The sequence below is a fragment of the Cololabis saira genome, chromosome 4 (genome assembly GCF_033807715.1).
Source record: "Cololabis saira isolate AMF1-May2022 chromosome 4, fColSai1.1, whole genome shotgun sequence".
Lineage (NCBI taxonomy): Eukaryota > Metazoa > Chordata > Actinopteri > Beloniformes > Belonidae > Cololabis > Cololabis saira.
This window is the reverse complement of record NC_084590.1, coordinates 36,297,518-36,319,588: the sequence shown is the minus strand read 5'-3', so window position 1 is coordinate 36,319,588 and position 22,071 is coordinate 36,297,518. Positions and strand designations below refer to the sequence as shown.

General features: G+C 42.9%; 1 protein-coding gene across 1 annotated transcript; it reads left to right on the top strand.

Annotated features, from left to right (window-relative positions):
- The first annotated feature begins 13,380 nt into the window (after positions 1-13,380).
- Positions 13,381-21,588, top strand: dusp14 (dual specificity phosphatase 14). The gene is made up of 2 exons (XM_061720398.1): positions 13,381-13,613; positions 20,012-21,588. The coding sequence occupies exon 2, from the start codon at positions 20,106-20,108 to the stop codon at positions 20,736-20,738; it is 633 nt and encodes a 210-aa protein (XP_061576382.1). The 5' UTR covers positions 13,381-13,613; positions 20,012-20,105; the 3' UTR covers positions 20,739-21,588.
- Positions 21,589-22,071: the final 483 nt, after the last annotated feature.

The window sequence follows — 22,071 nt, the reverse complement described above, 5'->3', positions numbered from 1 at the left end:
ATTTATCAGAGAGGAAGAGGTGGCATGGGTGGCCAGGCAAACTCCTGCAGCGACTGACTGCATTTAAAAAAAAAGTATCTGTGTTCCTGGAAATACAGTATTTTAAAGTTTTTCTCAGACAAATTTAAACCTGATGGGCTTTAAACCCTGGGATATGACTCTGCATCTTTTTCTCATTTGAAGAAAAAAGATCAGTCCCTTTCAGACCGACAGCAGAAACCAGCAGGCATCCAGTCCTTTAAGTGTGTTGAGTCTGAAACAGAGCAGTATGTTTAGCGTGTTGCGCGACCAGGTGCTGTAATGTAAATAACAGTAAGGGCTGTGTGACATATCAATGGCACGTCGTAGCACCACAGTTTATCAGTTCACAGAGAAAGACATGACAGGAGCCTGAAATGACCATAAAATCAAGGAATGGCCGGCTGCTCGTGTTGGCTCTCTCTGCAGATTAGTGACACTGTACAGGATGCGGTTGACGCAGGCTTCAAATAACAAAGGGTTAACAAGCAGAAGTCGTTTTTCTTTTTTTAATTCATGGACATATTTTCATATATGCTGGTCTATATATAGTAAGACAACAGCCGGCCAGCAGGTCTGGCAAGTTCTGTGAGTAGTTTGGAGACAGAAGCATGTGAGTCAGCGTTGGACTGAAGAAGAAACTACATGTTCGGAAGTTTCCTGTTTATAGTGGTGAGTGTTATTTCAATGGCGTCTGTCAAAATGGTCACGTTTTCTCTCTCCCACTGTTTTGCACCCTAGCAGATTAACAGGAGTTATGTCTGAAGTCACTATACGAGGATGAGGACCTCATATTGAGACTCACCGTTAACTCACATAATCTTGGTCGGTTCAATGATGTGAGATTTAAAATTTAAAAAATCCTCTTTTCCTTCCCGACACATTTACAGGTGATGTCATGTTTTCTAACAACATTTCTGGCTATTTGGTTTAATCAGTTGCTTTTGCCAGTTGCAAAATGGTCCCTATTTCACTGTCTGTAACAAAACCCCAAAGCATGATCAGACCACCTCCGTGCAGGATGGTTTGCCTTCTTCTGTTGAGACCCTTGTTCCCTTTAGCCGTATATTTTGCCTGGCCCATACATGTGTATGCTTTATGAGTCCACAAGTTGTTTCCTACTGTAGCAGTAGGTCAGCAGCTGGGACCAATTAAGAGGGACACAGGAACTCTTTATAAGCAGGTGTGACAAAGGGTGTCACTCTGTGTCCCTCGTGTGAGTTGGCTGTGTTCCTGACTCTCTGCCCCCCGGTAAGGAACATTTTGTGTTTTTTTAGCATTGTTTTATAGTGGTTTTATTGTTAGGGTAACCTGAGGTATCTGTATTTTAATTGTGGATCTTTTTGTTTGTAGGGCTGAAACTTTTACTGTGTTAAAATTTAGAGGTATGTAAAAGATGATGTAAGCCTCAAATGTCCTACAAACAATATTTTAACAGTGCTTTCTTTTACTTTTAGGCATAGCACTGACTGCCGTTTATTTTAGTTTAGTATTTTATGTTTTAGTTGTATTGGTTTTATTGTCTTTTAGGATTTTAAGGTTTAGTTTTAACATTCTGTCTTCTCCTTTTCTAGTGTTGCGGCTGGTGGTGTCCTCCATTCACCGTGTGGTCGAGGCGCTGGGAGTTCACTTATCGTGTGGTGGTTTGATTTGATGTGTGTTGGGTTTATACTTCTTTTCTTTAATATTTCTGATTTACGTTACTCCCAGTGTCCTAGGCAGTGAGTGGTTGGCTCCCCAGCCGTGATGTGTCTGTCTATCTTCTTTTTCTTCATCAACTGTGGTATTTTTGAGTTTTAGACATGTTAAATAAATGGCAGATTGACCCACGCTGACCGTCTTGGCCTCTTAATTGAAGCCCCTGTTTATCAGATCATCCTCAAGGTTACACTACAAACAAAGATCTGTGATGCTCAACTTCGTGGTGAGGATACAAGCAAGGCTTTTTTCTTTTATTTCTTCTTCTTCTTCTTACAATCCACATCCAGCTTTGTCAAATATTTTCATGGTATTTCTCACTTCAACTATTTTTCTTCATCTTTTTTACTCTCTTGAACTACAAAAGCCACCAGATAAAAACGGTATAAATTCTCATTTGTTTTGGTTTTCAGAGTTCTGCTGCTGAGAAAAGTCCAAGGCTGCAGGGTTGAGACGAGCAGCTTCAGCCAGTGTTGACTGCTTTATTTATTCCTGCATGTCTGTGTATCTCACACTCCCTTTGTAATATCCTGTGACTCCAAAGGGGAGATGTGAGTAAAGACAGGAGGCATTTTTCAAGAAGAAGCGGCAACAGGTGTGCTATTCATCAGGTATATATAAGAGATGATTGAATCAACACTTAATTAGCCTTTTTTTCTGCTGCATGGAGACAGAGAGACACATATTTCATCAGAATCTGACAAAAAAGTGAAATTGAAGCCGAGCAGACTCCTCAACTGCTCCCTCCAGCCCATATTGCAGCCCAGCGTCCTCTCCGTCACTGTAGAGACCTCGCTGAAGTGGCAGGGAGGCAACAGATGGAGCAGATGTCGGTGTCAATGCCCCACATGTGTGCAGAGATGCGACGCTCCTCAGGCCACCCACGCACTGTCCTCTCCGGCAGACCGCCTCCTGCTCTGCGCTCGTCTCACACTCCTCGCAAAGGTGAACTAATGCTTATTTTCTTCAAGAGGAAGATTCGTGCTGGTCTGTTAACCATCTAGTGCCGTCAGGGAGACTCATTACATCCTCAAGCTTTCGGAGTAAAAGGTTTTCATGAAAAAGATGGATAATTAATGTTGGCACAGATTTTCCTGAAGTATAGGTTGCATCACTACTTTATAGACTTGATTAGTATTAGGATAAAAAATAACATATTTGTTGATAGTCTTGGATTATTTATGTAGCGTGAAGCCTGGGAATGCAAACAAGAAATAAAAAAATGGGATGAAAGACTGCATATTCTTATCTTGTGCACATGAATGAACTAAAACATGAGGCTTAGTGTGGCCTCACACTCGCTCTCTGCCCACTGTGCGCTCTGTACCGATTTGTTAGAGTACTTGGCTCTCTATTGTACCTGCAAATACACAGCAGTAGTTTGTCAGCACAGCACAAACGTATCCTGCTGCTTATTAGAGCTGCAAAAGTGGGCTACCAAGCTTTTGGAAATGTAAAAAAGAGACCACACACCACGGAGAAAGATCGATCCATCGGTTCAGAGCGTATCCTTTCACAGTGTCTTATTGATTTGTTTTCTGATTTTTTTTCTTCACTTTTTTGCTATTCAAGGAAGAAGAAGGAAGCCATCTCTCATATATTTGTTGGGTATTTGCAAGGACACACACACACACACACACACACACACACACACACACACGCATACACACTCACCATCACAACTAAATGAATCCAAACATGACTCCAACCTAAACCGGTTCTTCACACAGACCCCTCCCCTGCTCTGGCCATTATAGCTAGCTGGCGATTAACAAAGAGGTGAACCCATCAACACAAGAGGTTACCATGGCAACGAGGTCTGTGGCACGGCGGTGAAGGGAGGATGAGAGGAGGGGCGGCTGAAGCACAAACACACACATTTCCATGCTGTTGCTCATGCTCACGTGCCGGGCAGAGGAGTCGTGACTAACCAGAGCAGGGACGTCTGCTGAACTGAACCCCCACCCCCAACCCGTCTCCGTGCTCCAGCTTCTCCTCACATTCATGGCGGGAGGAAGTGGAGGCGAGCCATCAAGCTTCCAGAAACAAAATATTAGTGGGAGAAGATGTGAGTCTCCACTGTACAAGTGGAGATGGGATGTGTGCGACCAGTACTCGAGTTGTAAAAGAAAATCAGGGGGGGTGGTGGATTTTATCATATGGGGACAGATAATTTGTGCTGATTACAAATCATATAATATATTACAAATAATAGCAGTGACCAAAACACCTGCAGAAATACTGCAGGAATGACATAGCAGCAGTTAAATGCAGCCTTCTGTAAGCTTTAAATATCCACTGGGCTTACATCAAGTACATCAAAACACAACAATAAAAAACAGTTTTCTGAACTTATCAATATGACTCTGTCCTTCACAGGATAAGTAAAATGGATCACTGCAAAAACTCACAATCTTAACAAGAATATTTGTCTTATTTCTAGTGGAATGTCTCATTTTAGTAAAAAAAAATCTCATTACACTTAAAACAAGACTCATCACTGGAAAAAACAACAATTTTCACCTGTTTCAAGTAGATTTCAACTTGAAATAAGAAGAAAAATCTGCCAGTGGAACAAGATTTTTTTGCTTGTAATAAGAAGATAAATCTTAATTCTAATTATTTCAAGTGAAAATTTACTTGAAAAAGGTGAAAATTGTCAAATAAGTTATTTTTCTGGTGTTATTTTTCTGGTGATGACTCTAAATGTTGAAATAGCAGTAAAACCACATTCATTGATGAAATGAAGTAAGGGATGGAAAAGGAGGATGGCAGTTTTACAAGGGGGATGATTTTGACAATTTTTATTTCAGGGGGGATGCCATTGCCATCCCCTCTCATCCCCCCTCAACTCGACTACTGCGTGCGACCCTGCATAGGCAGACTGGACGTTGGGAGGGGGGTCTAGTTTCACATGAGCAGCAGTAAATGTGTTTGATGTCAAAGCAGCTCAGATACCTCACATGTTGCCACAGCAAACACTTGCACCACACTTTTGTTTACAGCTGTCGCCACAGCTGGAGCTATGGGGTTGCCTGCGGGATCAGCTGCTACTCTTTTTAGACCTCCACCCCACATTTCCCCCCTAATCACACCACGGTACGTCTACGCCTCCACCGACCACAGAACCCTTGCCATCCTCCTCCTCTTACAACCCTCCGGCCCATAGCTCACACACATCAGCACGGACAGAAATAACCATCTCTAGCATTACAAGACAGCCGGGATCATTTCATCTCACACTTTGGTTTGCTTTCTCAGGGATAATCATTCCTATTAGCAGACCACACAGATACTGTGATAATCTGATGAAGCTCTGATTGCACACTCATCAAGAGGTGAAGGTGCTGGCTGGAGGAGATGGAGTGCAGCCACATGTTTTTCTGCTTCAGCTCACACACTCTGAAAGGCACTTACTGCCTTCCCCCTAAATGACTTTCAGCACCCATGCTCATAATTTAGCATTTGGATTGACAGAAAGTGTAAATAAAGCAGATAAGCCCTCCGCACCGTCTCCTGCAACAGCCCTGCAATCTCAGGACTGAAGACTGCATCGGACTGATGAAATGTTGCAATATAATGATTTCCCAAGATATAAAGGTTATGTGTAAGCATTTTTTTATAAATACCTAATAACACAGGGACAAGTAAAGTAGATGGTACTAAAAGATAAAACAACATAGAGGAACAACTTGCAACTAAGTATATGAATTTGCAGCATACCACTGACATGATGGTTTCTAAAAAAAGAGCTTCTTGGAGTGGCAGAGGTTCAACGATCTGCATAAAATCTGAGGCTACAACTTGTGAAACAATTATAGAATAGCAATCGTTGCATAAAATTGTGAAGATTTTTTTACCTACAGTACATCATTTCATGATTATTCAATGGGTGGCTTGTGTATCTACAAAAAGAAACATCAATGCTGAAAGGTATACACAGGTTTAAGAGCAGCCTGTCCTTTTCAGGGAAGGTCTTGCTCCCATCAGCAAAACAGCATCCTGCATCCATATAATGTGTGGCATCATAGGAGAAAAGTGCAGGTATTGAACTGGTCCCTCTTTAGTCCTGACCTTTCACCAAAACGTTTGGCACATCACATCAAGAAAGGAGACCCAGCACTGTTGAGCTGCTTGAATCCTTTTTCCACCAGAGCTCCAGCAACTGGTCCCCTCGTCTCCCAGACACCCTGGAAATGGATTGTTGTTGAAAGAAGATGGAATACTGCATGCTGGTTTACATAGTCATGTCAATACCCCCCCCCCCCCTTTTTTTTTAACTTAGATGTGCTCCTGCCATCAAAATTACTTTATTTTAGCTCAAGACTTCCACAATGTTTCATGTTTTTTTTCATGTTCTATTGTGACTAAAAGTCAATTTTGGCCTTGGTTACAGTTCCAAGGTCAAAACCAGCAAGGCAGAGCAGGTTTTGGCCTTGGAAAAGTAACTCCTCTCTGGCGAAAGGCATCTACCGCCGAGCAACCGACAGCGCCGACAGGAGGAAGCAACCAGATGATCCAAAGCCGTAGCACAAGCCAAGCAGGGCCGCTGGATGAGGTGGGAGGGTGTTGAGAAGAAGAAGCTTACATGGAGCGAACTCTGGGACATGGAATCCAACCGGTTGAGCTTCATCGTTCGAGCAACATACGATGTTGCTACCATCTCCCATAAACCTTCAATAATGGTTTGGAAAGGACCCAGCGTGCCCCCTGTGTATGACCCCAGCAACACTTAAGCACATTATGGTGGGCTGTAAAACCAGCCTCACACAAGGCAGATATACATGGAGACACAACCAGGTCCTCAGATGTCTGGCTGATAAGCTCGAATGCAAGAGGTTTTCCATCAACGCCCAGCCCACCAACAACCAGGATGTGCGGCAACAACCACCATGGTTTGTTCGGGAGGGGGAAAAGCAGAGGGCAAGGGCTTCACACCCTGACCTGGGCCCACTGAATGCAGCCAGAGACTGGCAAATGCAGGCTGACCTGGATCGGAGGCTCATTTTCCCCCCGGAGATCGCAACGACCACCCTACGTCCAGACCTTGTCCTATGGACAACACCTGCAAGCTCGTCTACATCATTGAGCTGACAGTTCCTTGGGAGGATGCCGTTGGAGAAGCGTATGAACGCAAGAAACTTCGCTACTCCAACCTAGCGGCTGAGGCAGAGGACAGGGGCTGGAAGGCGGGGGTGCGCCCGGTGGAGGTCGGTTGTAGGGGTTTTGTGGCCAGCTCGACGGCGAAACTCCTTAGGGAGGTCGGAATCAGGGGACACACTCACAGACAGGCCATCAAAGACTTGGCCAAAACTGCCGAGAGAACGGGGCATTGGCTGTGGATGAAGAGGAGCGACACCATCTGGGCTGCTAAGCCAAATGCTTAACCCTGGGACACACACCCGGGTCTGATCAACCTGTGGTGGGCCTGCCTCGGCTGAGGGCGTCTTGTGATAATTGGCCGAAGTGTCCCAGGGGCTAAGTATGGCTGTAAAGCAGCAACTCCTCTTCCACTCAGGTATGCAGTCAGGCGCAAGCTTGGCTCAGGGAAGAGGATGCCCCAGCCATGCATAGTCCCGGGGGATTGTACCCTCTAGTCCTTTCATCGAATCAATCATTACAGTACATTTCTATTCATTAGTTGAGCTTATAGGACTAGATAGCACAATCCCTACGATAATCGGAACTTGGCATCGAGTGGGTAGGGGTAAAAGCTTCACTGAGGTCATCAGGTGGGCACCCTCCTTCCTAGATGTTTCGTTGATAGGCCCACGACACCTCCAAAGGGCTCAACAGCAACACCTGGCGTCCCAGGTGTGCCCCTCTCGGCTTTCACCCCTCAATGTTCATCTAGGAGCCCAGTTGGGGTCCTTCCTCCTGATCCATAGCCATCGGCTGCTTCGTTCGGCAGCCTCTGACAGCTTCTTGACGGCTTTGCGAAATGGCTGTCCTCGCACTCCCATCCCCTTCAGAAGCTTGGTTGTGGACGTAGCAACAAAACCTCTACACCCGATCTCAACCGGAAGCACCTGGGCACGCCAGCCGCGCCGTTCTGCCTCGCCTGCTATTAGTTTAGTTTAGTTTATTTGCACATAAAAATATACAACCGATTTAAAAGTACAGACGAACAGTATGTATAAAAAAAAAGGAAATAAAAAAGAAATACAATATAGCAGAAAATGTGCTGGAGGAACCAAAAAAACCCATAAGAGCTTGTCGAGTGGTCCTCCTATAATGAGACAAACAATATCTACAGAAATATGTAAAACATAGGACAACTAAGGAAAATAAGCTAAATTATTAGAAAACAAAAACAGGAATCTAATGAGGGTTTGCAGAGAAGTGCTGGAAATGAATGATTAAGCTTTGATAAGTTGGGCTAGCAAAGATGTTGTGATTTGTTTTTTGAAATTATTTGTACTCGAGCATTCTCTAATATGGTGTGGTAAGGTGTTCCAATAAAGAGGAACCTCTGAACCTAATTGAAAATTGGGAAAAAGTAGACCTGAAAAGGGTGGGATGGAGATTGTTTGCAGACCTAGTATTGAAGTGATTAATTTGGGAATTGAATTGAAATAAATAATTAAAACGGGTTGGAAGAAGCTTGTGAATGGATTGATAAACAAAAAGACAAATCTGAAAAACCTTTACAGCAAAAATAGGGAGAATACTTAGGGATTGGAACAATGGGGTGGATCTAGTAAGTCTATTGGAAAATGTAATAATTTTGATAAAATGTTTTTGCAGGATAAAGATACAGTTGAGGTTGCTCATGAATATGTCAGAGTACTTCAGTTGTTTGCGTTCATATGCTCCACTGACTGCAGTTTCCCATGGAACAGTTAGTTCCACAATGAACACAGCCTTCTGGGAGGTTGACCACAAGACCAGCCGGTCTGGCCTGAGGGTCGTCGTGATGATCTCAGGCGGGAATACCAGTTTCTTGTCTAGATCAACCTGCATCCTCCAGTCTCAGGCTGAATGTATTTTAATCCTTTGCAGGGTCACACGTCCAATTGAGTCAAAATACTTATATCGATTTTCAAACCTGATTCCTTACAGTTTAGTTCAGTTTATCATTTATTAATGCTGCCAATTCTGATATTAGACTAGTTTAGGAAACCAAAAGATTAAATCAATAAGTGGATGGAACTGAGTTGATTTAGACTGTTTAACTTGTCTCTTATGTGTTTTATTACGATTTCTTATGATATCTGTTGAGAATTGGTGAAATAGAAATCAAATGGCTTGAATAAGTAGCCAGCAGTGGAAGTCACAGCATAAGTCAGCAGTAGTCCACATGTTTGAGGGATGTGCGCTGGATTTTACGGTTAAATCGCGGTGACGCCGTGTGCATTGTGGAGCCCATCCGTTATCTGGTGTTACAGGCTTTCAGGGTTAATCAATGTCACTTCCTGCTCATTCAAAGCAGGCAGCCTCTTCACAACGTGGCTGCAGGTGCTTGTTATTATGGCGACGGTGTCACTGTAAATTTTCAACTTCCACGGCAGACCGTGGAGACGTATTACTCGGGAGCCTCTTCCCAGAATGCCTCTGACTCATCTGACATTTCGGCACGGATCTGGTCGCTGTCTCTCCACCTACATCCATCTTTTTTTTTTGTTCCTCACTTTTTCTAATTCTAATAGGGTTAGTTTCAATCACAGAGATTTTGTGCAACAGTTTCCTCATCAGGTGAAGCACTTATCTCTCCTCTGTACGAAAAGGTTGCATGCAGATACAGGATATGAAATCTATGGTGAGTGACAGTTTTATCCGCACAATGCAGGGAAAGTCACCCTGGAAGCATTATCTTTTCTTATTTGACTGGTACTGCTGCTGTTTGTTTCCACTTGATTGAATTGGGAATGTAATTAGGAGTGACTGAAGCAAGGGCCATAAGTTTACGGGTAGCGTAATATCTCCCCCAGGAGCCCTTTGAAATAGGATTGACTTTGGAAGGCATGTCTAATTATGGCTCTGGATATATTCAGTAGGATTGCTCAGAGAGCCCTGCAGATGCAGACGCAATCTTGAAGGTCTCAGAGCTGCAGCCATTTCTTCAAGGCCTAGAATAATGAGATTTGAAATACCGGACCCAAATAACTGTTGGTGCATTTGTTTTCTCCATATCCTTGTAAACCAGCATTACAAGGCAATATTTAAATTAGTGGCATGTACGGTCGGCAGCACACACAAGTGGAAAGGTGTTGCCTGAGCCACTGTAGAGTGTGTAAGTGCAATTTTTATTATATCTGACTTTGCTCTGTTGCTTTTAGAAGTTCAAGACCTGCAACATGATCATGCAAGAGTTCAAACAAACAGACATATGGGAAGTTATCAGGTGTCGCTCCTTTATGGTGCAGCTGTCGCTGCACAGCAAGGTGCAAAGTTGAAGGAAAAACCTTAGGAATATTAGCAGAAAGATCAAAGCTCCGAGGCAGGGGTTTATTTGTTTGCTGGAGCGTGTTATGATTGTTTTACATGAAACTTTTCTCTAAAAGTTCTTGTTTCCACATATTTATGGTGTGCTCTGGAAAGTTTTACTTAAAAGAATAAAAGAATAAAATTAGAATAAAAAACAAAAATGTAAGAATCAAAATCCAAAATCTTAACAGTCTAGGATGCGGGACATAGCCGAGATCTAGTGGCTCATTGGCTACTGAATGACTCAGGGCCTTGCATCGACTTCAGACCAACAAAGTGGTCACTCTCATGGAGAACTGGCAAGTGGAGGTACAGTAAGTTGTTATTGTCTGTCCCTTCTTTATCATATATGATTAAGTTGTTAATGTCATCAATGACATCAACAAATCACCTACGTCAACATAAGGCGGCGAGTCATTCAGTAGCCAATGAGCTACTTGATCTCGACTACAGTATGTCCCGCCTGGCCGCTGTAGAGTGATGTGGCGCTGATTTGTCACTTGTTTCAGAAATGCAACTTCAAAAAGAAATCAAGAAAGACTTCACCCAAAATTAAAAGTTTATATACTTGGTTAACAGATTTAGTAGTTTGATTTGCAATACATTTGGCTTTGAATTGATGCCATATGCATTGTTTAATTGTGGGTTTTTGTTTTAGAAATCTTCATTCAGTCATTTAGCAGAAACTTTTATCTTGTTATGGTGAGGTGGTGGTGAAGGACACAAGCGTTGACAATGGATGGCAGGAGAATAGGTTTTGAACTGAACTATTGTTTTAGAAAACAAGGTTCAAACAAAAAGAGGCTCCTTTTGTTAATGAGACACATGTGTCGACAATCAATAAATCAACAAAGGCAACTAGTGGTAACACAAGGTAATAAGACAAGCCACATACTGCTTATACACTACAATATGTAGTATGTAATGTGTCCTGGTACGGCGGTTGTTGTTAGTACATAGCATGCTAACATAGAAGTCATTATGCTACTTTGTATATGTAAGCGAGCCATGTAACCACATTGCATTATGGGATACGCTATGCGAGGTAAACTGGTCAGTTGAATACTGGATATTTTCCTAGTAATATTAATAAAACAATTGAGTATTTTTTCATGTAGGCTACTCCGTAATTGTGCCCAAACTTCATCCTGCATTTTGACAATATCAGCACATGCTAGTAGCACCCAAATCAGAAGAAAAACTCTGATGTACATCATCATGAACCACGCGTCATGACATATCCAAAAATTACTTGCGAGTTGGAAACACTTTTTCTATGGTAAGAGACCTTTATGCATTCGCGTGAAGTCTGAGATTTGTCAGTGTGTATAGAGATGGCGATACCAGGCGATTGGCCAGTGTAGTTCAATGAGCAGAGGAGTGACATTTCCCCTTTTTGGTTCCGTGCTGTTTCATCTTTGGTAGTTTCACTGTGATAGGACCCCTGCTACAAGAGCTTTGCAGTAGCCGAGGTGAGAGATAGCAATGGAAGAGTTAACTGAGTCACACAGACAGAGAAGAATAGTCTAGGATCCAACATTGTAAAGAAAGAAAAAGAAAAGGTTAAAAAATACATGCATATATTGAATATCTCAGCAATGATTCATGGCTGGAGATTGGCTAGCCATAATATGTTAACAAATGGATTGATGCTTCATTTAGAAAGCCTTAACTAAAGCATTTTAAATTACATATTATGGGGACTTGTGAGAAGCAGCAGGACAGACATTTTAAGATATACAAAAGATCTAACTTTCAACCATCAAAACTGGATTAAAAACGGGATGTGACTGCGTATCAAGGCTTCTTTTCCCACAAAAACACAGATTGAAAAAAATAAAAACCTTTCCTTACAGGGGGACAGCTTGTTTTAGAAACAATATGTAATTGGAGATGTTAGTTGCATCTCACCGGTTGTTTTCAGCAGTGTGCTCTAGGGGGGTATTTGATCCTCCCACCGCTTCAGTATGAGGAGTGATTTATGCCAGGCAAAGATAAGACACACCTCCCGGTGAACGTGAAGCTGACGCTCACTTCACATACTCACATCCACAGCGAACTCATTTGCAGGATGTAAAGGATTAAAAGGGGGGGCAACAGTGGTGGTAAAATCAGTGCAGGAAAAGTGTCACCTATAAAATCGTAGATGCTGTTTACAATAATTAAACCAAATTCACATTTTCCACAACACTGCCTCTACTGGTCACCTGCATATTACACCATCATGCATTTTGTATACAGACAGTACTACAGTACTCTCTGAAAAATGACACAACCAACACACCAAATAAATCAATAGCGTACGTGGGGCATTTTCAAATAATCTTGGGTATAACCTCAAGAGTGGTGTGTTTTATTACTTTACAGTAATAAAACCTCCTGAATGATACAGTATGGTGGATTCAAAATAGCTTTATTGGCATTTACTGATGGTAAACTATCAACTATTTCCGTGTTTTGTTTAGTGTTTCAGTTCTGTCTTGACCCTCCTGTTTCCCATCTGCCCTGATTTTCTGCACCTGTGTCTCCTTATCCTTTGTGTGAGTCTTGTCTTTCCCCTGCTCCTCGCTGGTCCGTACTGTTTGCTTCCTCCATGTTCTCTTCGTCAGTTTTCTTGTTCATGTTCCTGGTCCGTTTTTGGTCCTGCTCAGCAGCGTTTTTGAGTTGTTTTTGCAAATAAATTTAAGTTTGTTGGAACTCCTGCCTCCTGCTCTCCTGCGTGTGGGTCCTCATCAAACCACTCCTGACACCTCCTCTCTCCTCCTCCTCCTCCTCTTCCTCTCCCTCTCTCCTCCTCCTCTCCCTCCTCTCTCCTCCTCCAACCTCATCCTCCCTCTCCTCTTCTTCCTCCTCCTCCTCTCCCTCCCCCTCTCCCCTCCTCCTCCCTCTTCCTCCACCTCCTCCCCCTCTCCTCCCCTTCCTCCTCTCCTCCTCCTCCCTCCTCTCCTCCCCCCTCTCCTCCCCCTTCCTCTTCTCCTCCTCCTCCTCCCTCTTCCTCCCCTCCTCCCTCTTCCTCCTCTCCTCCTCCCTCTCCCCTCCTCCTCTCCCCCTCTCTCCTCCCCCTCTCCCCTCCTCCCTCTCCCCTCCCCCTCCTCCTCTCCCCCTCTCCCCTCCTCCCTCTTCCTCCCCCTCTCCTCCTCCTCTTCTCCTCTCCCCCTCTCCCCTCCTCCCTCCTCCTCCTCCCCCTCTCCCTCCTCCCTCCTCCTCCCTCCTCCTCCTCCTCTCACACCGGAGGCAGCGCCTCCACCAGCGGACGGGTGGGATGTTCAGATGGCTGGTGTTTCTCTCGCCTCTCCGGTGATGCGGGTGTTTGTTGCAGGGTTTGATACAGGGTTTGATACAGGGTTAGTTGCCGGGTTTGCTGCAGGTCTCTCCCCGCCGCCCGGCCTCTCTCCACCGGGATCACACTGACTGATCGCGGAGCTTTATTTCCCCGAACACCTCCATCTCTGCTCCCTCAGAGTCCACTGGTAAGTTGAGTTTGGTGTCTTATGGAGGCAGTTTATCATCATCATCATAACGACCACATTTCATATGTATTTGAATAAAAAATACTCACACAGCAGAGATATATATATATTTAAAAAAAAAGAAAAAAGAAAAGTGTTTTGCGGGCGTTTTAGTCCACCTTTAATTCTAACGATGTGAGTGAAACTGAATCAACGATGTCCCGTAAGGAGCGGCAGCTCCCACCTTTTTTTAAGATATATTTATTTTTCTCCTTTTTCACAATCATATATTTCTCTAAATCTTGTTCCAACATCTTAACTTAGAAATACATGCATATCTCGCGTAATATACACGTGGACGAGCAGCGCGTGCGCAGAAATCAATCCTCGTTCACGGAGCTAAAAGAAAAGAATAAAATAATTTCGTTTAGTGCATAATGTTATACACAGGTAAGTTCAGTGTTCCTCTGCTACTATCAAAGATGACAAATAGCACAAATTTTCCGTTAAAAAAAACATCCCCTTAGTTTCCACATTTTTTTCAACAATAATCAACCTTGAGGAAAACTGCTTATTAATTTTCTGGTGAAGACTTCTACAGAAGTTTTATTCCCCTGTGTGGCAGACTTCCAGTATCAGTCAGGGATGATAATGAGTTTTAATGTAGGGACACTCCATTCATCACTCTCATGTGTCCTCTGTGGTGATGAGTGACGATCTGCAAAAAACTCTGCTTTAAAAGTCACTTTGTACAAAATGTCTGACAGGAGAGAGGAATCTTGCACACACTCGTGCATTCACCACCCCTGTGTGCATGACACGCGGCTGTCTCTCTGTCTCTGTCTGTTCGTCCCATCCTGTCACCCGGCTGCCTCTGCAGGAAGGTGTCAGAGCCAAACCCTGTCCTCATGTGGAATTTCAGCCTGTGTTGATGAGGCGTCAGTCAGACAGCTCAGATCAAGCTCAGATCAAGTCCAGTGTTGTGAGAGTGAGGTTTCCGTCGATGCTGCCACTTCAGTTTTCCAGGAGCTGGCTCGTGTTTCCACTTTGTGTTAGTAGTGGAGGGGGAAACGGACCCCGGTGGGAATCCGAGCAACGTTGCAGCAGCATCTGGAGATTAGTGACGTGGGAAAACCTGATGACAGAACCATACAGATGGTTGGCTTCGTCAAAGAGATCCACGGAAGAAGCTTCACATTTAACTTTTAATTGAGCGACATCAGAATGTGCAGTATCCTCCGGTCTCTCTGTGGTGAGTGAGTCGTCGGTGTGGATTTGATTGACTACGAGCTCCAGCGTCTCTAATGTACAGTAGTAGATTCTTCTGCGGCGACAGCTTGTGCATAATTCTCCCTCCTCCACTCAGTGCAAGCTTCACTCCTGTCCTGCCTGGGGTATAAATAACCATTTGGATGGAGAAAATCTTTGCAAAGCCCAGCACTGTGGGACATCAGCACTTTGGAGAGGACTAGTCAGGGATTATTTGGTATTGTTTTTTATCTACTTTATCTCCCTGATGCTCCTGCTCCTGTAGGTCAGTGAGTCGCTCCAGCTGTGCTACCCAGAGGCTCAGAGTTCAATTTTGGTCATTTTAGCAAGGCTAAAATGTTTTAAATGATAAAGTTGGAAAGATGACAAACTAATATGAGAAATCTGTCACTGCCACTGTAACTCAGTGATTCTCTATCCAGAAGTTTGACATAAAGAAGTATGTACCAAGCTCCTGTGGACAATATAGAGTCACCTATCAATCCAACATGCATTGTTTTGGGACATGTGAGGAAGTTGTAGCACTCAGAGAAAACTCATTCAGCCTTGAGAAAGACTTGCAATTCAAGTAGGAAACGCAAAACGACAGTGCAGCTGCAGGACGGTGCGGCAATAGAGAGAGCATTAGCTCTAAAGCTATGAGTTTCATTGTTAAAGACAACTAGATGACCATGGCTGGTTCTTGCACTTGCTCCATCATTTCAGGTAAATGTTCGTACATGCGTAGCCTATGTTTAGCTTCGGCACAACAATTTGACATTTTTATTGTGAGGTTTTGTTTCTGTGGATGGAAAACGCCTTGAAAAAATCTGAGAAAGAACAGAAATAACTGTTATGTTTTTATGTAAAATGTATGTTTCCATGCATTTAGATAAACCTCAACTGGTTTTCAAGCTTGCTTTTGCCTTTTTACACACAAAGGACTTAAATAGATTCCAGTAAGGCCTCCATCACACACGACTGTGTGGAAACAGTAAGAATTTAATCAGTTAACACAATATCTTTCATAACGGAAATGATGGGGGGCCAGGAAGAAAGAGAAAGACAGCGTATCCTAGCGATTTCCAGGTATCATGCAATGATTAAACACATATTTTATTAATGGACCAAAATCCCCCCCGTTGAAGTGTTTGTCCGTGCTACTGCAGAAAAAGGGCTCCGAGGCTGCTCTGTGACTTCCTCGTCATGTTGTCCGGGAGTGCTCTAAAGTGAGAAACGCTGTTTTTGTTGTCTCATCACTAGCAGCGACGGTGCAGAGGAGGACTGCGACTGCTGCACCTTAATGGCAACCGTTTGCACAGCGATTGACAGCTGGGTGTAAAGTGTGCCAGGCAGGGAGGGATTTTAACCTGCACCTCTCCCTTATTGTCTGCTAAGAGGGAGACGGTGCTGAGATGGCAAAGCTGTGGTCGATAGTAGGGGAAGCTTTTTATTTTTTTTCCACAGTTGAAAGGTGATGAGGGAGTGATGGATCCAGCCCCCAGAGACAGATGAGAGCTCTGCATTGACGCTGCTATTTTTATGCAAGCTTCAAGCACTCGAGCCATTAAAAGTGGACTGACAGCCGTGGAACAAAACATTTCTCGAAGTTAGAATGTAATTAAGTTCAATTAAATGAAAAAATAAATAAATAATCCGTAGGTAATATATAGCAAGCAAAACATTGTAATATTTATGCACAATCCCACGTTCAAAGAAAGATGGGACAGTGTAAAATAATGTAGAAAAAGGGACATTTGACCATTTCATGAAAAGTACTCGCTCATTTTAACTTTGATGGTGGCAACACATCACTAAAACTGCAACATCACCTGCAAAAGGCTGGAAGAGTAAGTGGTACTAAAACAAAACACCTGGATGAATATTTTCCATCTAATTAAGTTAACTGGCAACAGGTCAGTGATGACTGAGTCTAAAAAGAGCTTCTCCAAGAAGAGTTTACCAAATGTAAGACTGGGAAGAGGTTTTGCCCAAAAGTTCAAAATGATAAGCCCTCTTTGGCCTATGGAGTCCTCTACCTCTGTGTGTTTTTTTAACTTTATGCACTACAGTCTGACTTGCACACAGTGATCATCTCCATTGTTCATAAAGACTGTGGGGAAAAAAGCTTTCCAGTATTGTTAGAACAGTTTACTAAACATCTAAAAACCTCAACACTTAGTTTCTTTTAATCATTTTGAATCTACTCTGAAAGGGCAGATAGATGCAGGTCACTGAACTATTATTGCTTTTAGTTCCTTTTCATGTTGTTTGAATTCCTAATTTGATTCTTTGTTTTTATTGTAATAATTAGGGCCCGAGCACTGACAGTGTGAAGGCCCTATTGTATCTGTAGGAATTTCCGACGAAATGAGGGCCTTTTTGCCCCCCTAAACGTGCCCCAAAAGTCACCAAATTTTGCACACAAGCCAGGCCTGGCGAAAAATGTGATATTTAAGGGTTTGCATTAATGGGCGTGGCCTAATGGCTCAACAGCGCCCCCTAGAAAACTTTCTGCCTCAAGCCCCACAATACGGTTTGACGTACATGCACGGAAATCGGTACACCCCTGTATCATGTCGCAACTTAAAGAAAAGTCTCTTGGCGCCATGGCCGAAACCGACCAGGAAGTCGGCCATTTTGAATTAATTGTGTAAATTTGGCGCAATTTATGCCATTTCTTCGCCCGAACCGTAACGTGCACCCAGGTGTGTTATACATCAAAATGTGCGTCTTCATCCTGCGATGATGGGCATTACTTTTCTCAGTCAAAAGCGTTACCGTGGCGACGACAGACGCCAAAAAGCGCACCCCCCCTTCATCTGTTTGGTCCATATTTGATAGTTCCTACTTTCTGCCATCACTTTTGAATGGTTTGACATAGAGTCGTAATCTCAACCAGATGTGGATAGAATGGATAAGTAAGTAAAATAATGCTTTTCAGCATTAGTCACAACATCTCTTTTACGGTAAATAATGTCATCAAGAGTCCCAGAAAATGGAGAAATCTCTGTGCGCTAAGGTTTAGATGCCCATGATCTCTGGGTCATCAAGCGGCACTGCCTTAAACGCAGACCTTGCATCTTTCAGCAAGACGATGTCAAACTGCATCCGGCATCCAGTACAAGTAAGGATTTTGGAATAGAAGAGTAGACGTTGAACTGGCTGCCTGAAGTCCAGACTTTTCACTACTTGAACACATTTGTGCATCACAAAGTGAAAAATATGAAAAAATGTCAAGACCCAGGTCTTCTGAGCAACTCATGTCCAATGTCGGACATGAATGAGATAATATTCCTCTTCCTTAACTCCAACAACTTCAGTTCTCAGATGTACATGGCCTGTTGTTAAAAGAAGATGAGATGCTATACAAAGGTTTTGAAATGTGTTGCTATTAATTTATGAGTATTAATATTGGCTCCTTTTCTTTATTCTTCATTTACAAAATTTTGTTTTCCATACTGTGAATAAAATATGGGTTTATGAGATTTGCTTATCATTGTGTTCTTGATTCAAGTTTTGCACAATTTCTTTTCTTGAACTGGGGTTTTAGATCAGCCTTAAGAGCTTATTGGAAAAGTGTTTTATGTCATATATAACTTAGAGAAGAGTTCCAAACCGCAGGTGACAGCAGATATGTTTGGGTCTTTCTTTCCTGCAGGTTGTGTCCCAGCTCAAACTGCTGTCTTGTGTGTCTTGTTAACCAGACTGGAGCTAAAAATGAGAAAAAGACCTGGTGATGCAGACTGGTGCTCAAAGTGTAGACGATGCACAACAAGTGCAGCCGCGTCCAGAGCCGACTGTGCAGGTTCTCTGCTGACGAGCATGACCAGAAAACCAGTATAATTATCACATTAAAGTCTCAACAATTTTCTTATTTAATACATTATTCACGTCTGTGTTCCAGCCTGTTTAACCAGATAACAAAAGTAAAACTTTAAGCTTTTTAACTTTTCTTTAGGAAAAAGAAAGTAGATTGATATAAATTATGTGAAGTTTTGCAGTTATTTGAAATGTGTTATCGGCACGCTTTGGCACGATTTTGCAGGATATATGATTAGTTTCCGCCATGCTGTTTAGCAGAGACCGAAAACATAAAAATAAAAGACATTTCACAGAAGCAATAGCCATACAAGCGAGATTTAATCTGTATGTGGGAGTTGCGGATGGGTGAACATGAGATGAGGTGAGTGCTTCCCTGCAGGGCGACTGCTCTCGCATGGCGGGCTGGGGCTGGGGTCAGTATGCAGGTTCGAGGCCATTGGACCTGAATGTTGAGACGCGTACGAGAAAGCGGGAGAGAGAGAGAGAGAAAGGGAGGCTTTGGCTGCAACCTCAAGGCTGGGAAGCACTTTGATGTAACTGTAAAGTGATGCATGTGGAACATGAGGTCGCAGCCCCTCAGCAGCATATGTTTAAATGGATCTGAACAGCTTTGTTTTATAAGTTTAAGGATGAAATGAAGACAACTATTATTGCTATGACAACTGTAATTGTGATTATTCTAATTGTTAGAATATGGCTGTTATTACTTCTGTCATGATTGTTTTTATTATATTATTAATTATTAATCAAATCATATTATCATAATTATCGTAACTTATTTTCCTTTTCTTTTCTGATTGAATATGTGTATTTTATTTTATAGATCGCCATTATTACTGCTTTGCTATGTTCAAAGAGGATTGTGATATTGATGAAGATGGATATTTATTATTATACTTTACATTACTCATTTAATTGATTGATTTTCCCCTTCTTTTACTTTATTTATTAGTTATTAATTAATTAACTATTGTTTTTTTATTTTATTTATTTACTTTTCTTTTTTTTGGGGGGGGGGGCTGCTGTCATTTTCCTAAAATAACCATAATTCTAGAAAACCATCATACTCATACACACACGTGCATACATACATAAACGCACTCACACACCCACATACATAGTCACAAACATTGATTTTGTTGTTTTGTACTGTTTTGTTTGTTTTCTAGCAAAAAAAAAAGAAATGAAAACAACTGTTCAACTGCAATTTTATTGCTGTTGTTTTGTAGTCTGATAACTGCTGGGATTTTCATCATCCTTGAAGTGTTGAAGTGTTTGCCTGCCTACACTGTGATGTAGAAATGTTTAATTTGGAAAGGCACTGAAGTCTGTTTTTGTTTTTCCAGGAGCTGCCTGCCTGGTTTTGCTGCACTACTATGAATTTTGAGCTCTTTTGAAGAAAAAAAAAACAACTTCCTGTTTCAACAACCACTCGACTAAATGGGTTCCCGCAGCCAAGGCTTCTTCCACCACCACCACCACCACCATCGGAGCTCCATGGTGCCTGCTGCCGTGCCCAGATTGCTGCATGACAATGGGAGCCTACTGGGAGGCATTGCTCAAATTACCCCAAACCTCTTCCTCAGCAGAGGGAACGTGGCGTCCAACCGGAGCCTGCTGCTGTCTAAAGGCATCACCTGTGTGGTCAACGCCACCATAGAGCTCCCCAACTTCAACTGGCCTCACATGGAGTATGTAAAGGTCCCGCTGGCGGATATGCCCCACTCTCCCATCTCCTTGTATTTCGACAGCATAGCGGATAAGATCCACAGCGTGGGTCGCAAGCGAGGGGCGGTGCTGGTGCACTGTGCAGCGGGGGTGAGCCGCTCGGCCTCGCTGTGCCTCGCGTACCTCATGAAGTACCACCGCGTGTCTCTGGCTGAGGCGCACGCCTGGGTCAAGGCCCGCCGTCCGGTCATCAGGCCCAACGGCGGCTTCTGGCGCCAGCTCATCGAGTACGAGAGGAAGCTGTTTGGCAGAAACTCTGTTAAGATGGTTCAGACACCCTACGGGGTCATACCTGATGTTTACGAGAGAGACCGCAGGGCACTGGCCCCGTACTGGGGCCTGTGAGCGCCTCACCGGTCCATCCGTGCTGAGGGATCAACAAGGTAGCGCTTTTGTCCTTCCAGACCGCAGGATCACGCCTGTTTTAGACAGGATAAGTTAGATGTGTGATTGTACGTGTGTGTGTGTGAAGCTTACTAACTGAACAATGGTGGATTTGTTAGGACAGAGGGAGTTGAAACAAAACACCGACCATCAATGGTGCTGTTGCTGGTCCAAGCAGTCGTCCCTGTAGAGTCTTAAGTTGGAAGGAAAGGGGACATCTGACACTTAATCCGTTGGACCAGAGGACTGTATATCACCATGGCGATTGCGTTAATAAATGTCCGACTGTGGACATCAGTGCTGTCTGGCTTTAGATCCGCCTTTCCAGTCCCAGTGCAGGCGAACACCCCACCAAGGTGTTCATTGTGGTGGAGACTGCAGGTCTGGCGGTGATGTCCTGTTCCTGACGTGGTGTCATGTGATATTATTGTGTCAGTTTTGAAGTAATATTTAGTGTGAAGGGCAGGAGCATGCTCTTAATTCATGGTAGCATTAAAGATAAGTATAAATAAAAGACAATATATAGAAAGATTATTTTATTGGAATGCCCTAATAGTGGGGGTGGGGGGTGGGGGGAAACAATTGTGCACTTTAGGTGAGCATTCAAAGATGTTATATCTGCCTTTTTAAAGGTGGAAGTTGATTTAAAAAAATGTAAGCTTAGAAGTCTGGGTTTAGCGAAAGCTCCTGTGTAACACAGGGTTGACTGTTCTGTCATGTGATCACACTATGTTACTGTAGTGCTACTTGATGCTGTATTAAAAATACCTGCTGCTTCGGAGAAGTGGCAGCTCTGAAGAGTTATTTCTTTCGTAAGTTTGCTGTCTTGTGTTCACATACAGTTGAGGTTGGAAAGAAATCAGGAAGGCACAAAAAAAAAACTTATTTTGCATCTGCAGGGTGAAACTTGAAAATTCTAGAGCGCAAAACTCTTTTCCACTTGTTGATTCCCAAATATTTTCATCTTTAAAGCATTTAAAAACTGCGTTGTACTATGTGGGTTTGAGTCAGTATATACTGTATATAAATAATGTATAATATATTTATGTATAATAATATAATGTATAATATATTTAATATGTACAAAGAGTAGGGACGAATGCATAAAAGTGTGCGTCTTCATAGTGTTCAAAAACTGCACAGGCTCCTTTTTCTGACATTAACTAAGCTGGTTTCAAAGCTGCACAGTGAACTTTTAATGAAAAAATGTTAAAGACAACAGTTTTAGCCAGCATAAAGTTTGCATGACTAATTGCTGAACCAAGAAGCTGCTTTTTGGTTTCACTTTAATTAA